Raw genomic sequence first — 15,862 nt, 5'->3', positions numbered from 1 at the left:
AGCCATGTATAGGCCTTTACATAGCACCAAAAACATTCATTCATGACTATACTGGCTAGGAGATTGCTTTTTCTGCAACTTACAGACACTAGAAATGCAAATATAAAAAGGCATGGAAATATAGGATCATGCATGTAATAAATACAGCCTCAATATCCCATCACCAAAATGTAAGTTATAAGAGTGATCTTGGTACACTACCAAAAAAAAAAAAAAAAAAGTACAATGTGTCCACATGCACCTATGTTTGAATCGCACCAAATAGCCCTGTTAGCTACGCCAAGTGACCCGCACCATACATCCTTATACTTAATCTGCGACTTTATACCAATTCCTTTGCAATAAAAGTGCTAATCTACTGTGCCAATACGATGCAAAATTCAGAAAAAGTACATGAATTACATGGCGGAGCATCTAAGTCGCACCAAGTCTCTAGCGCCATGTGGCCCAAAAACAGGTGAATCAGGACACATCTGTACATCAGATTTTACAGACATATAGGAAGAACTAAAAAAGCACATCCCAACAACCACCCACAGGTGCTCCTTATGCGAGGTGTAACACTCTATGCACCTGTATAATCTGCAGTCCCCAAATAACCGTACTGTGTCCTTCTGTGCTTGAACTTTCCTGCCGATTGGCTGCAAAACCAACAGCTTTTAGCAAATCGTTTGCATATTTCACTTGTTACATTACCAAATAGTGATACAGAGAGAGCCGACAGATGATCAGCAATATAGGAGATACAACGTAGATTTGTTTGTTTTTTAGATGATAAATATTCATATAATAAATGTGAATCAGGGAGGTGGACAGAGAACAGATGGCAGCTCCCAGTGTCTGGCGATGAGGATTTATTTTTTTTGTTTTGCTTTGTGCACATCACAGATCTGGAAAGTTAAAAATCACTTCCATATTGCATTACTGAATCTATAGCATTACAGATATGCGGCCAGCACAGCCACAGAATATTTTCCAAAAACCAGTCCAGCTAATAAGATTTAAATACTATCCTTTTCTTGGTCAAATTAATCCTTCAGATTGAAGGCTGTTACAGAAAGCCAGGTCATGTATTCACATTACAGAGCATCCATGCCAGGAGTCGGCTCTGAGGCTCGCTGGCCGGCAGCCTGTGAGAGCTCATTTCCAGGCCCTTCTAATCTGGGACACAGTACAAAAGCAGTTATGACAAGAATGCCATAATAATGGTGTGTACGTTGTTCTGCCTCACTAGATGAAAACACTTTCATAGTCTAACTGTACATTATGTATGTATGTATGTAATGTACAAACACCAGTCTGGACGTGCGAGAAGCGTAAGCTGTACAGGCATTGCCATGCAGATCAGAACTGCGGTAGATCAAAGCTATTCCTGCTTAATTTGATCATGACATCATTTTGTGAGTGACGTAACAAGGGTGAGCTACATATACGGAAGGGATAACAGTAAGCTTTATCTACAATTAAGGGAGCAGATGCTGAGCCCATGGCTTGCTGGAGTAACCTGGCAGCTAGGAGAGCGGACTACGTAATGTACAAGTCCCGATGTGCAAGGATTTCTATATAAATGATGCCTTCAGCTCTCCATTCCATGCGGTTCGCTATGCCACCCCTCCTTTTCCCTATTACCCCAATAAAAATGGTCTGTAAAGAATACAGTCATTGGTATCCTGACCTGCATTACGTTGTTCTAGGTTGTTTTTCTGTCTAAATTTTCTTTTACAGTTTAGGTTTTCATCCTCTTATATGATGTGATTGCTCTGTTTGACTACCAATAGATAAAGTTTTGAAAAAATAATATCCTTTTAACAGTGTTGAGCTGCAATTACCTAGTCTACTGCAATTCAGTCTAGGATTCTGGTCAGTCTGAAGGATAAGCCGACAGCGGTTACCAATGACAACCCTGTTAAAAGGTTGGAGCACAAGCAGATAGTGGCGTGGTCATTTCAATACCTTGAGCAATCTGGTGCATGATAACATGAGGACCTCGTGCAACACCAGACCTCCTCCCAGTAACAGTACATGTGTTATTACTCAGATGGTGTAGAAAGTGGTAACACTGCACATGTACAGTATAAAGCGCTTTTGGCAGATCACTTTTAAGCTTTGTGCATTATTGGCATGGCGAATAAATCCATTTCATTAAATTTAGGATACAAACAACATCAACCTTAACTATTTATTTACAACAACTTCATTGCATTATTTTTTATTTTATGCAATACAAGAAAATACAAGGACCAGGGTTATATTATTCTAACCATAAGTATTTTTATGCCAAGCAGCTGTTAGAGAGTTAGCCTTCATAATAACAATCAAGAAACAGAGAAGTGTCATTAACTTTTCAGAAATACAATTGATTGGAAAACAGATTGTAGGGGAGTAACTGTTCTTCCCGTGCACACCAGCCTTCATTTATTAGCATCGGATAACAAATAGCTAATGTCAGCAGGTATACTAACACTATGTATGGCCAAGCTGGACTATGATCACGTCACACAGCACCTCTATTGACCACCTTCAGCTACATAACAAGTATAAATACATTCAAACCAAACACCTTACGTTCTATAAGAAAAAGGGGACACAGATGCTAACGATATCATGTAAAATGCTTTGTAATACTAATTTTATATACAAGTTCCATTCCTGTTAAAAATAGATATATACACCCGTCAATCACAATTAAATAATCACTAATGCATGTTATTAATACAAACACTGTACATCAAACTAACTTCCTTTACCTAAACGGAGCAGTGAATCCATCAGGTCCTCCTAATTCTGATAGAGGCACCGGATCCCACTTAAAATGGAGACCCCAGTTAAACCCCCCACGTACAACAGGGGAGGAGCTGTACATCAGTGTGTCAGCGCTGATGATATCGATGACTGGACACACCACAGTCTTGGGATTTTCCTTGATGGGAGTAAGTAGAGGCTGTAACCACATCTCATTCACCTCGCAGTGACTGTCCAGGAAGATGAGCACATCACCTGTAAGCACACGAGGGGCAGTAAAGAATGTGCACAGAAATAAGCCACAAACAGATCTGATCTATACTTAAAAGGAACTTGGGAGCCGATTCAGATGCGCTCGCTAGATGCGTTCGCTCGCACGATGTGTATGCAAATTGCGTCGGCAAATCGATCGCACAGCAAGGCATTAGCACGCCCACTATGTCTTAGAGTGTGATCGCATAGTGTATGCAGACGCCCACCGGCATGTCTTAAGACGCCCACTTGCGCACGTCATCTCCAGGAAGTGTATGCATCCATCAGTACATCGGGTAACATCGGATGCTATCGCAGTGCTTGTGTTTGACTATACCCTGCCGAAAGTACTGCGATCACTTCAGTGTAAAAACCAGCCAGGTGACGTGTACCATGACGCTCCCTCTAAATTATGCACGCCTCTAAAACGGCGTTAGGACGCTCAGGCATGCCTGCGTTCGTACCTCCACTCCCTTGTTTCTAGTGGCCAGCTCCTGTCACCACCCACAAAAGGCTTCTCCTGTCACTCACTCTGCTGGGCTGTCTATGCACAGCGAGCGAACGCATTTTGATCTTTCGCAGTGATTCGCGATCAGTAGGTTATGAGCTAGCAAGTGGTTGGCACTTAGAAAATTGCAATTCTAATTTGGGCTCCTTGAGTCACATGCATAATGTGTGCTTTATCAGGTTTACCAGTAGCATGAGATGCTCCCACCATCCGTCCGCGAATCAGGCCCTCCCTCTGCTTGTTTCTCACCACTTTGACCTTTTTCGGGAGATTTTCCTGAATATAGTCATCTAGTCCCTTCTTCAAATCATCTGCAAGGAAAATAAATGATTAAAACCTTACAGAGTCTATCATCCTACACATTAGGTTTGTGCATTTCCCGCAGAGCAAAGCCATGGCCATTGCGGAGAGCATCAGCAAGGTCACGGACATCTCTAATCACAGGAAGTCCCCGGTACTGGTTAGGTGGGCTATTTTCTATAGAAAACAAATATACAATTGTTCAACTGAAGTAGATAGCGGGACTAACTGAAGCAGTATAAAAGGCAAGTTCATGAGAACCGCAGCACAATATAAGAGTGTATGCCACCCACACATGGGCTGGGCCTGTTATTCAGTCCAAGCACAAGCATCAGTATCAACCACACACATAGCTGTATAGGCACCCAGATCAGTGGTGCCCATCTTCCCACTGCATTCACAAACATGCCCACTAATGATGCTAGAGAATTTGACTGGAATATCGTCATTGACCATTGGGCCTGTCTTAGAGTAAAGACTGTGATACAGCCTGTACGGCCCGCAATTGCTGCTGCAATGACGTCTCATAGAAGATATTGACACAAATAGGGTCTGAAGTGCCAATACATTATTAACGCCAATCCCAATCAGTGAAGCTGAAGTTATAAAGGTCATGATAGGCACTCACCTAGTTCACTGTTATCATCCACCAGTATGATTTCTTGGAGCAGACTGGCTGGTGTGCGATCTAACACACTATGAACGGTTCTCAGCAGAGCAGATAAGGCTTCATTGTAAAAACAAATCACGATGCTGGCGAGGGGCAGTTCTGAGGGGTAGGTCTTCTTAGCACACCTGCCAACGCCATTAGGTAAAAGATATAGACAATCAGTTCATGTAAGACTCCTAGCACAAACGTTATTTGGTACTGAAATATATTCACGTTGCCTATAAAAATGTAGATGTTTTTCTCAATGCCCAGGATGTATATGGTTAATGAGCATTCAATACCTTACTTACCCGCTATAATCGATTGAACTAATGACATCCAAGATTGTGACACCCAATAACTTGCATGATGCCTAAAGAGGAGGTGGCAGCTGAAAATACCTTGGCTAGTTTATTGGTACCTTGTACCCACCGCTTCCAACCAGCAGAGGGAGCCACTTTGTGGTTTACACCAATTTTCATCAGAGTGCAGCCAGTCATTCCACTATGAATTAGTGCATCACACAGTTATTCCTTGAGGACAGTAGGTCACAGGCTGCACCTGAGGAATGCTGTTTAAACCCACAAAATAGCTTCCACTACAATCTTTAAGCAATGTGTACACTTCAAAGTGCAGATCTCAGAGGGGAATAGAAGAAACCCTTAGCAAGGATGGTGGAAACTTTAACGCAAATTAATTTGCCAATTTATTGTGTTCCTGGAGTCTCTGGTGGTTATTCTGCTGAAGCCTATTGCAAAAAATCAGCGATTCTCTATTATCCGTATAATGCAAAACTAGACAATGTAAGCAAAGCTCTGATTGATTTAGTGCATATTTGCATCTTTCAGCCATGTTTACAGATAACTTCATTCACTTGTTTTGTTGATAGATCATAGACATCAAAATATTATGTAAAGGGGAGCGGGGGACTATACAAGGTTTATAGTTTCTACAGTAAGTATATTATCATTATCCAATAAGTACACTTAAGTCCACTGTTGCAATTTTTTTAATATAAATTAGATAGATATCTATCTATCATGTGTGTGCCCATCAGAAATCATAAAGCCAGCAAGTTATATTACACTGTACATTATAATTATTGATAATATGAAGCTTTTCACCATCATTTCTCCTCCCTAAGGGGGTTATTTATCAAAAACTGGAGAGAGAGAGAGAAAATTGTGAGAGATAAAGCACTAACCAATCAGCTTCTAACTTACATTTTACAAGCGGTGTTTGGTGAATACTTTTTCTCTCATAATTTTATATCTCTCATCAAGCTTTAGTACATAGACCCTTAATTACACAGGTCCCATGTCGTCACAATACTTCTTTCAGCACTCTACGATACATGTGACACACTTCTTACATTACCCTTTAATGGACTCTCTCCACAAACTTCATGATCCCCTCACTGCTAGTTACGTTTACCATAAGCATACAGACTGTTCTGTGTGGGGGTAGGACCAAGAAGAATGCAGGAGCATAGTGCTCCTATAGTGGTAGTGCACTCTGCCTGCTATATAAATGTAATGTAAGGGGCGAGATCAGACCAAAAATAGTCTGTAGCCGTTTCGGTAACATTTCATCAGCAAAAGCAGCTGGCCGGCACGGATGTATAGTTTATTTAGGGGTGACCATGTTTCTGCTGCCATGTGATGCTCAGCTGTTATACATGAAATAAGCAGGAAAGCACTACCATACACCCCTGACACTGACCCACAGAGTGGGCTCTGTAAGGAAAAAGGCTAGCAGACCTGACCACCATGTGTGTAACATCCAGTGTACACACTCTGGGATACACAATCTTCATGCAGATTTTATTCCACCCCAAAATGCTGTCAAGTAAAGGAATAAATTATGTGTTGAGACTTTGGGGCCAATGCACTTTTAAACGCCCGTCTGCTTGCTGGTTCTTTCACTGTGCATTCTCTCAAGTAGGGTAGATGCAGGGTCATATGCATCATCTACCCTAGAGACTGGGGGCGTAACTGGATGGTGACAGGTCCTTCGCATGCCTAGAGCAGAGAGGGCAGGTTAATGGACTTGCGTGCTGCGTAGAGTTGGCTGGCAGCATAATACGCATGTTTTCAGAGCTGTCCTTTGCAAATGAGATAGGGCTGCTGCATGTGTGCACTGTTGATGACGTCAGTATCATAACAAGGGGGGGGATGGGGTGGTCCTCTTTCAAATATACATACTAACCTACATATGGGGGCATATACACGTTTTCTCTCATGCACGCAGAGGGCTAATATTTGCAGACATGTCCTGCTCCTCCTTTGTTGCCGAGAGTTCATGTGTTGGAGTTTCCTTGTACTATCATTTATATCCAAGATGGCACAAAACGGCTCAGCGACGGACTTACACATTGTACTAAATACAACTCACACATAAAAAAACCAGAACAGAGCAGACATGAGACAGGGGATAGCGGGAACCCTGCTCGTGAGAGCTGACACTCCACAACAACAGCCCAATCACAGCATGGTTACCATCTTACTGCACAGGTGGGTTCACTGTCCATTATACATTCAATACAGGATAGATATACATATCTATCTATCTATCTGTATACACACACATTTAAAACCTAAAAAGTAATCAACTCTGCTTTTTCTCAGGCAAACACTCATAATAAGCACATGGATCTTACTTAGGGTCTCACATCCACCATCTCTAGTGGTCGTGAGAGAAGTATAAATACAAACATTGGGGCTGGTGCACAGTCAGAAGTAAATCAGGTGCTCATTACTAAATGGAAGAGTGGAAAAGCGACTTCTATTCTCCTGCACATGTCTCAGTATGTGGTCACCTCGGTGTGTGCAGCATAGGCACCTGGATTACTTCTAGTCATCAGGTACATGTACCTGCTTTATACACTAGGCCCCCTAACAGGCGTAGGTGCTGGTTTGCATGGCCAATGTGGGCAGTGCTGCCCATCTGATCAGAAACTGCGCTGAGTCTGCATAGTGCTTTGTGAGCATGTGCAGTACTTATCTAGATGGAACAAGCTCCGCAAACTGACATACAGTACGTTCATCTCTCTATCTGTCCCATTACATGACTTATGGGGCATTTTCTGATTTCATAAAGGTTTTACTGTGAGAGAAAGCTGCCTAATATGATTATTCTTGCAAACAATGGTTTCCCTCACATGTATGTGCTGGAGGAAAGTCAGTATCTCCTCATTACATTATCTCTGTATGTTTAGTGCGCTATACCTGTATGTATCATTTATATTTAGATGTGAGACTTGCAAAAAGAAAAAAAAAAAATAGTAGAATCTAGGATGTCAACCAAGTGGTGAGACCTGTAGTTGCCCGAAACTGGAGCCTCCGCTAAATGTTCTGCATCTGTGGTCTCCGTTGATCATATATTAAGTGCAAGGTAATGCATACACATCACTGTCCATACAGTATATGCTTCTAAAAGGGGCCTTTACCAGTTGAGAGAGACTTTGGTTCTTAGTATAAGGCTGTGCCAGAGGTGCTGTGGGTGGGATATCCATCTATCAGGACTTTAGGGACCTCAGTTTGCTAGTTAGCATTGGAATCATGGCTACTACTCCAAGCAGGGCACTATCTGAGTGCAGTTTCAATGCTCTCCCCGTGGTGGCGAGGGTTTCCATTGATTGCAATGGGTTTCTCCTAGAGTCCAAAAACATGCAGGTAAGGTACATTTGAGTGACTGATCACGTACTACAGGATTTATAAGAGCAAACTTTACAGGGCAGGTGAAGGAGAAGGAGAATGAAACATTCTATCTGCAAAGGGCTGTGTAATAAGCAGAATTTACACGAGATATATATCTATAGCCCTGAAAAGGAAAAGGAGAGTGGTATCTCCTAAATGTCGCTGCGAGCACTATACAGTGCCTCCTGTATTTTTGTATGTGTATAGTAGATAGATATTAAAAAAAAAAACTCAGCTGAGTGACTTGTAACCAAGATAGTGGCATCTAGAACGTCAACCAAGTGGGGAGACCTAGAATTGCTCTAAACTGGAGCCTCTGCTGCAATGCTCTGCATCCTTGGCCTTTGCTCACACTGTATATGTTGGAAACGGAGCTTGCCCACCACGAAGACATATGACTAAGTCATAGGGGCCGATTCAATTAGCCACAAGGCGGCTCATCACGCAAGCAAGTGCAGCCATATGCTGCATTAACGATAGTTTGCGAACTTGCAACTTTTTATGTGCAGCCCCAAAAGGATGCGTGCAAATAACTGCAGGTCCGGGCTGTAGGGAGGGTGGGCGAGATCAGCTGCTGTTGTTGGCCTTTCTATGTCGTTGCAACAGCAAATCGTCCCCTCACAGCTTACTGAGTTGACCACATAGAGATCACATGAGTATTTACAAAGAACATTGGCTTATTGCAACCTTGGAGTGGTGAAGGATAGTTTTGACAAATGTTTTATTTTAATTAAGGGCAGTGTTGTCTGGGCGCTATGTATGCTCAGAATGTAACTACCACAGGAACCCTTCAGTTATGCTCTGCCTGTCCCATTGGTGTAAGTGACAGGTTCATGTCGCACTACGGCTCATATACACAGTGACTGCTGCACACAGGCTTCCTGAGGCTGCTGAGCCCGGGAGGCACCATGTGACACCACACCAGCTTTATTTTCCAGAACACTGAACAATGGGTCAATTCTGCTTAGTCTTAAACAAAAGGAGACATTATATACATCCATAACCACAGCAATGTCCACGTTTATTCAATGCTATAATTTCTGTACAAGGGAACTTGGAATTTTCCTTTCTGTTTCCTGCACAATTATTTGAATTATATAGAAGGGAAAAAGGGAAACAAAAATTATAAATAAATCAATCCCACAAACACTACACAAATGTGATAAAATGTGCTCGGAAATAATTGTAGGTAAAGAAAGACCAAACATGATCTATTACATGTATGGCTATAGTAGTTCTGTAACCTCATCACTGCTAAGAGTGAGTGGGACTCACCTTGTGGATACCCCATAACTGAAATGAGCAAGTCCCACTCATCCTCAGCAGTGCACGGAGTTCTACAGAGACATGAAATATTAACCGATCACAAAGCATTATTTCATTCCTCCACTGTAGGAAGAAGGGGTACACTCAGCACTGGGAGGACTGAGACCTCCGATTGGGAAGGGGGGGGGTTGCTAAAACTACAGCTGAAGTAGAACATGCGTGAGACCTACTTGGGATCCCTTGTATCTGGGATGTCTCTGTGGTATCCGAGTCTGTTGCTGATCAGCACATTGAAGGCATGTTTCTGATAGCCCACATCCCGCACATTTTGGTCTAGTTCATTGAAGATCATTCCTGGAAGAGAGTAACTGAATGTGAACTCTGCGCTCTGACACATACCAGGGAGACTTACAGAATCTACAGGGGATGATGAGCATTATGAAAATTATAATATATAGTTTTATAGCAGGAAGATGGGTGGACAGAGGCTGTGTAGAGGTGTACAAGGACACTGATAGAACATAGACTGACACGTATAGGGAAAGCTCCATTTAGTTTAAGATTGTTACAGCTATTACAGAGGGCAGGGTTACATATTTTATGGGTGGAATTATCTATAAAATAGATCCTGCTGAGGTATTAAATAAATGTTAAGTGCCATTTTGACTATTAAACTTCAGACGACAAATAACCCAATATAGAAAAGTGATTGTAAATTCTCAATCTTTGTTAATTGAATACACTGGGGCTTAAGTAATAGCTTGCGACTTCCAGCTGCTGCAGATACTCCTGCAAGTCTTCCCGAATTGTTAAAGCGGATATCATTTTAAAGGCAAAACCAGCTTACCCGCCATCCCGATCGTCCTCTGCCGGGTAAGTATAACACTTAGCCCGGTTATGGGGATGGGGGGGTAGGTTTAGGGACCCCCTGGGGGACTTTGGCAACCCCCCCCAGGGAAGGTTAGGCTTAAGCACCCCTGCGGGGGAGGTTAGGGTTAGGCACCCCTACGGGAGGGTTAGGGTTGAGCGGGGTGGGGGGTAGGTTACTTACCAACGCCCGCCTGATTCTCGACCTGTCGCACTGTCACTGTCGGGATTTGAACAGTTTTTGTCCACGATGTGCCTGTGGATACGGTCATATTTCCGGTCGCTGGGATTCCGGCGTTCAGAATGCAGACACCGGAATCCCGACACTTGTCAGAATACCGTCATCGGCATCACGACCACCGGCATCCCGAAAGTAATTACTTGGGTTAGGGGGAGGGTTAGGTTTCGGTTGCGGGGAGGGAGGAGTAGAATTAGGGGTCAGGTTAGGCTTGCTTACCTGGATGTGTCGGGATTGTAACCTGGTCGAGATGCCGGCACCAGGATTATGACCACTGAATCCAGAGCGTTGGCATCCCGTACCCATCCCATGTCTGTAATGGGCACCATTCATCTACTATCAACCCTGACTGCCAGTGAGAGTGTTCTTCCAGTGGGAAATCACTCCTCTGCCTTTAGGGCAGTCCTACCTGGCTTCTAGGGGCTGCAGCCGATGCAGTGTTGTACTGCACAGCCACGCCACCGGACCACAAGGTCATGCCAGTTTTGCATGCACAATGCAAAATTTAGTGCAACGTATTATGAATATTCTTTATTTATATAGAGCCACAAGAGTTCCGCAGCACCTTAGAATGTACACAAGCAAATGTGCACACAAGAAAACAGTTATTAACAGTACCAAACAATGCATGATAAGGACATGGTTTATACACTTTGCTGCATTAGTGATCAAAACACTTTCTGTAAGTAAGCGCATAGACAACCAAGTGTTAGGTGCTGATGTGGGGAGTTAGGAGTAAATGACAGGAAGAAGCACATGAGGGAAGAGGGCCCTGCTCATGAGAGCTTACATACTAAAGGGGAGGGGCAGTATTTCTGGAAAGGGTGGGGTTTGTGCATAGTAGGATGTGGTGTATTTTGCCCAATGCCCATAATGAATATTGAAAGGTATGCACACACATGATGCCAATTACTTCAAATCAGATGCGATTTTGTAGTGTATATAGGCCACTGGCTTGCCAGGCAGATACAATCAACAAATTGGGCAAATCACCCAAGGATGCCTCCTGTTACCATGTAGAATACAGACGGTGACAGTGCCCATTGTACCCACAGACATGCCGGGGGGGCCATTCCCTGTCAAGAGGTTTGAAAACACTGTATAATAAAATACATATAGAAATCCCCCATACATCTGGTACTGTACATGGAAGAAGTGGTACTCCATCGTTCCGGTACAACCACCCCCTCCCCAAACTCTAGATGACAAAAGAGCGTTTCCAGCAGTGCTGTGAAAGAGGGTACAATAAGCTTAATTTACATTTATTTTAATATATTTTTTATACTGTATAACATTTTGTGTCACGTATGTGGATGTCACAGCAGAAGAAACGTTTGAGAACCACTGACGTAGACTGTCACTTTTAATGCAGGTTTACTTCTCTATACCATACTCTGCATAGGAGACAATGCCTGCAGTGGGAATGGCCAGACTAACATCTATTTTATAATCATATTTGCCTATTGGCCAAACTGCATCAAAATGATTAATAAGCCTGCAGCCACACAGTTACTGAGAGAGGCTTGCCGTAACACAAAAAGCACAGCTAGCTGAAATTCATGGTATACTCTGGTAAATAAAAATAGATCTCATAAAATAGACTGGGTAAGCCTGTATAACTATTTTTAGACTACTATAGTATGCAATAGTGCAATTGGGGGTCCATTCTCTATAACCTGTCAAGAGGTTTCAAAACACTGTATTATAAAATACAGAAATTCTCAATACCCCTGTTACTGTACACCGAAGTGGTACCTTATGATTCCGTTACAGCCGCGCCCTCCCCAAACTCTAGATGAGAAAACAGCATTCCCAGCAGTGACATGAGAGAGGGAGGGTGAACTGGAAAGAAAGTTTTGCCTAATATTACCTCCCATATGCCAATCACAGATTGATAGGAGGGGTAAATTGTTACGTAATTGCGCAATCTATAATTACCTATCCATGACTAAAAAGCATCTGATATGGAATTATTGGCTACTGTATACATCAAAACACAAAGCCTTGTACAGCAGGTCACAGTCATTTTTCTTTCCCAACATTTTACAAAATGGCCACCATGTTTTTCCCACATCATTTTCCAGGAAGAATAGCCACAAACTTAAGCTGGGTACACACCATACGATGGATCATACAATGTATCATATGATATATCATTCCGACGAGGATCAGAACGACATATCATACACATGGTATAGTGCGTACGCCAGATCAGTCGTTCATCGCATCGTTCCATTAGCTGTTCCACACAATAGCAGAGACGATGTAATGGACGACACCATACGGTTACATGCAGCATGAAATGACACATAGCTCCGTCGTACACCGGATCGTGCAGTGTGTACAATGCGAGCATGGTTACATTATCGTGTCATGTGTACCAGCAGCGGATCCTGCCCTCTTATCTGAGGGGGGCTGCTGCTGGCTGGTCTGGCCGGCTGGGCTCCCAGTGCCAGCGCAATAGATTTGCCAGGCGCCAGGATCGGCGCATGTGCATAACACTGGCTTCTGGGGGCTGCATTGACTGCAGCCCCGAGAGGACGTGTAGGGCTGCCCGAAAGGCAAGAGCAGCGACTTCCACTGGAAGCCGCTCTCTGTTGATCGCAGTGCAGACTGGCAGTCCTATGGAAAGAAGACACCTCCCCCTGGGGCTGCCTATCCTGTATGTGTCTGGCAGGTGGTGCTTCCAATGGGAAGCCACCTCCAGTCACAGTGGCTGATTTTACTGGGGAGACTGCAGCCCCTAGGTAAAATCCGCCACTGGTGTGTACCCAGATTAGATGGACGGAGAGATCTGGTCAACCTAAAAACAACAAGGCAATTCTAATACATGCTCACTAAATTTACACACAGTAACGACCACAGAGGAAACTTGTATAGCAAAAATACATTTAGGGCTCGTTTATTATTGTTTACAGAAGACATTGTAAGTAACATAGCTGTAGCTTTAGGCCAGTGTTCCTCAATGTTACACACGGTACCCCCTGGCAGCCCATTGGCGTTATTTGTACCTACAATATTTGCAAAGCAAAACAACATTTGTAATGAATAGAATTACTATTAGATATAATGTTTAGGCAGCAAAATATATAAAAGCAATAAATGTGCTATAAGCTATTTATATACATATGTATCACAAAGGATAGACTGAATTGCACAGATCTATTTATCACATGTAACAATTTAAGAACGATCTTAGATTGACAATAAAACTACAGGGCACATGTGCTTTCCTACTAATTTCTTTACTGAATACTTTTTTTTTTATTTTACAACTTTATTATTTTGAATCATCTAGAAACTGATCAATCATATTAACATGCAATATCATAGGCTGATGTCATAGCAACACGTTCTGACATAGGGGGACGATGTCAGAAAGCATCTGACCAGGTCACATTATTTTTCTGTATTTTCAGGGTCCTAATGAGACACATGATGTAGAGATCCCCAGGACCCTGCTTTCCCAGTGTATCTAAATAGCACTGAGATGTCCCACTTTACATTTTACGTACCCTTGAACGTCACAGCGGGGACCCCCGGTTGAGAACCATTGCATTAGACAGAAGTCTTAGTATGGATGCATTTATTTTAGTGTTTGTTTTGGGAACTGGAAGCAGGTATGAATCAGGTCATTTATCCGATGCCAAATGATCACAGGATGTGCCCAGGACTACTGCCAGCAGAGCCGCTGATTATTTTAAGGTGAAAAACACAGGTTGGTCATAGCCAATGTTGGATGTGGATTAATTTTTCTTAAATTTACTGACCATGACACTGTCAAATTCCATTATTACTACAGACTCTCTTTATCCATTAGGAATTTTCAATCGAGTAATCCTTCAAGCCCTGATGAATATTTCTCCTGTTCGAACTATACCACATGAAACACATAACATCCGAAACCTGAAACCACAAGTCACCGCACACTTTTGCCAGATAATGTCCTGAACATCCTATGTTTTAAAAGGATCATTCTTGAGAACAGTCTCCCCAAACCCACTTTCCAGCCTGCTCTCCACATCTTATACCACCAACATCTCTAAGCGCAAAACAGGCAGGAGAAAGGTTATCGCTTACCCATTTCTGGCGAGAAATTTCCATTGGTTTCCACAAAGTCCCCAACATGATTCCCGAACGGATCCCTATCCCGACCTTTGTAGGATCCATCAGGCAGCCGGGCAGAATCCCGGGAGAAGCGGGGGTAAGGTTTCTTGGGCAGCGGTCGGTACGGCTCTAGCCCCTTGATGGGCACATGTCTGACGCCTTGGCTCTCCTCGCTAAAGTTGAAATAAATAAACAGCAGAAGTGTCCAGGTCACGGAGGTGAAGAGGCACCCATAGCAGAAACAGCGGAGAGCGGCACTGCCCATTGTACCCCTAGCATTGTCGAGGGTGCATTCTCAATTCCCTGCCAAGGGTTGAAGAGGGGGAGAAGAGACACAATTTGAAACAAACTAAATCATTATAATTTTCTGCATTCCTGAGTTAAGATTCTGCAAATATATAGCAAGGTCAGCTTAATCAATGGCTTGTACTATGCATCACATTAACCTGGCATTCTCTGACATATTAACTGGCAGCACCCAGATGCCCATGTGTCACACTGCTCAGTCTCCAGCGCTAAGGTGTCTCTGCATCCCGGGATACATGATGTCAGAACGGGCTTCAGCTTCTCATACTGTGACTGCAACTACTGGCCCACCACCAAGACATTACCACCATCAAATGCCCTTCCAGCCCACACACTGCGAAGTCCGGGCCCTGCAGACAGCCGCTTACCTGGGCCCCTTTCCAGAGTGGTCTGGGGATAGACTGCCCGTGATCTCTAATGCAGGGTGACGAGAAGATTTAGCCCCTCCGCCTCCATGACGTCAGTGCCTAGGGCTCAGCCCCCAGGCTGTATGAGTCGAGGCGATTTCACTGAGTGGGCGTGGCCTTATGTGCTAAAGCATTGATGGGCGTTTAGTGGGCATAGAGGCTGGACTGCTGTCAACGGGTTTGTCTACGTTGAGGAGACATATTGCCGGGGACGATCCGTTCAGTCTCAAGCGATGTTTGCTCTCCAAGAAAATGGCCGCCCTTGACTTTAGCTACATTATTGTGCTGAATGCAATTGTTTTAGAATGTTTAACAAGTGGAAGAAAATTTAATGCAATTCCCAAGACTTGCTGAATATTATTGTGTGTTTTGTTTACATGTAGAATAGATTTTATATAGTATAACGGAGAGAGCTAAGTGCATGCAGCATGCAGAGCAAGATAAACTAAGCTGGGGATGTTGTCAGTATTACTGATGATTTATGATCAGAGTAGATTTTACACTTTTGCATGTGTCACTTAG

General features: G+C 43.3%; 1 protein-coding gene across 1 annotated transcript in view; it reads right to left on the bottom strand.

Annotated features, from left to right (window-relative positions):
* GALNT11 (polypeptide N-acetylgalactosaminyltransferase 11) overlaps positions 1–15,393 on the bottom strand; it is a 57,166-nt gene extending 41,773 nt beyond the window's left edge. The window contains exons 1-6 of the mRNA XM_088446447.1: positions 15,302–15,393; positions 14,601–14,930; positions 9,646–9,769; positions 4,431–4,597; positions 3,688–3,813; positions 2,748–2,997 (exon numbers count right to left, since the gene is read on the bottom strand). Coding sequence (XP_088302573.1) covers positions 2,748–2,997; positions 3,688–3,813; positions 4,431–4,597; positions 9,646–9,769; positions 14,601–14,892 — 959 coding nt within the window. The 5' untranslated portion in view covers positions 14,893–14,930; positions 15,302–15,393. The remainder of the gene's footprint in view (positions 1–2,747; positions 2,998–3,687; positions 3,814–4,430; positions 4,598–9,645; positions 9,770–14,600; positions 14,931–15,301) is intronic.
* Positions 15,394–15,862: the final 469 nt, after the last annotated feature.

Source organism: Taudactylus pleione, unplaced genomic scaffold, assembly GCF_031769625.1.
Source record: "Taudactylus pleione unplaced genomic scaffold, aTauple2 ptg000398l, whole genome shotgun sequence".
Taxonomy (NCBI): domain Eukaryota; kingdom Metazoa; phylum Chordata; class Amphibia; order Anura; family Myobatrachidae; genus Taudactylus; species Taudactylus pleione.
This window is presented reverse-complemented; position numbering and strand designations above follow the sequence as displayed.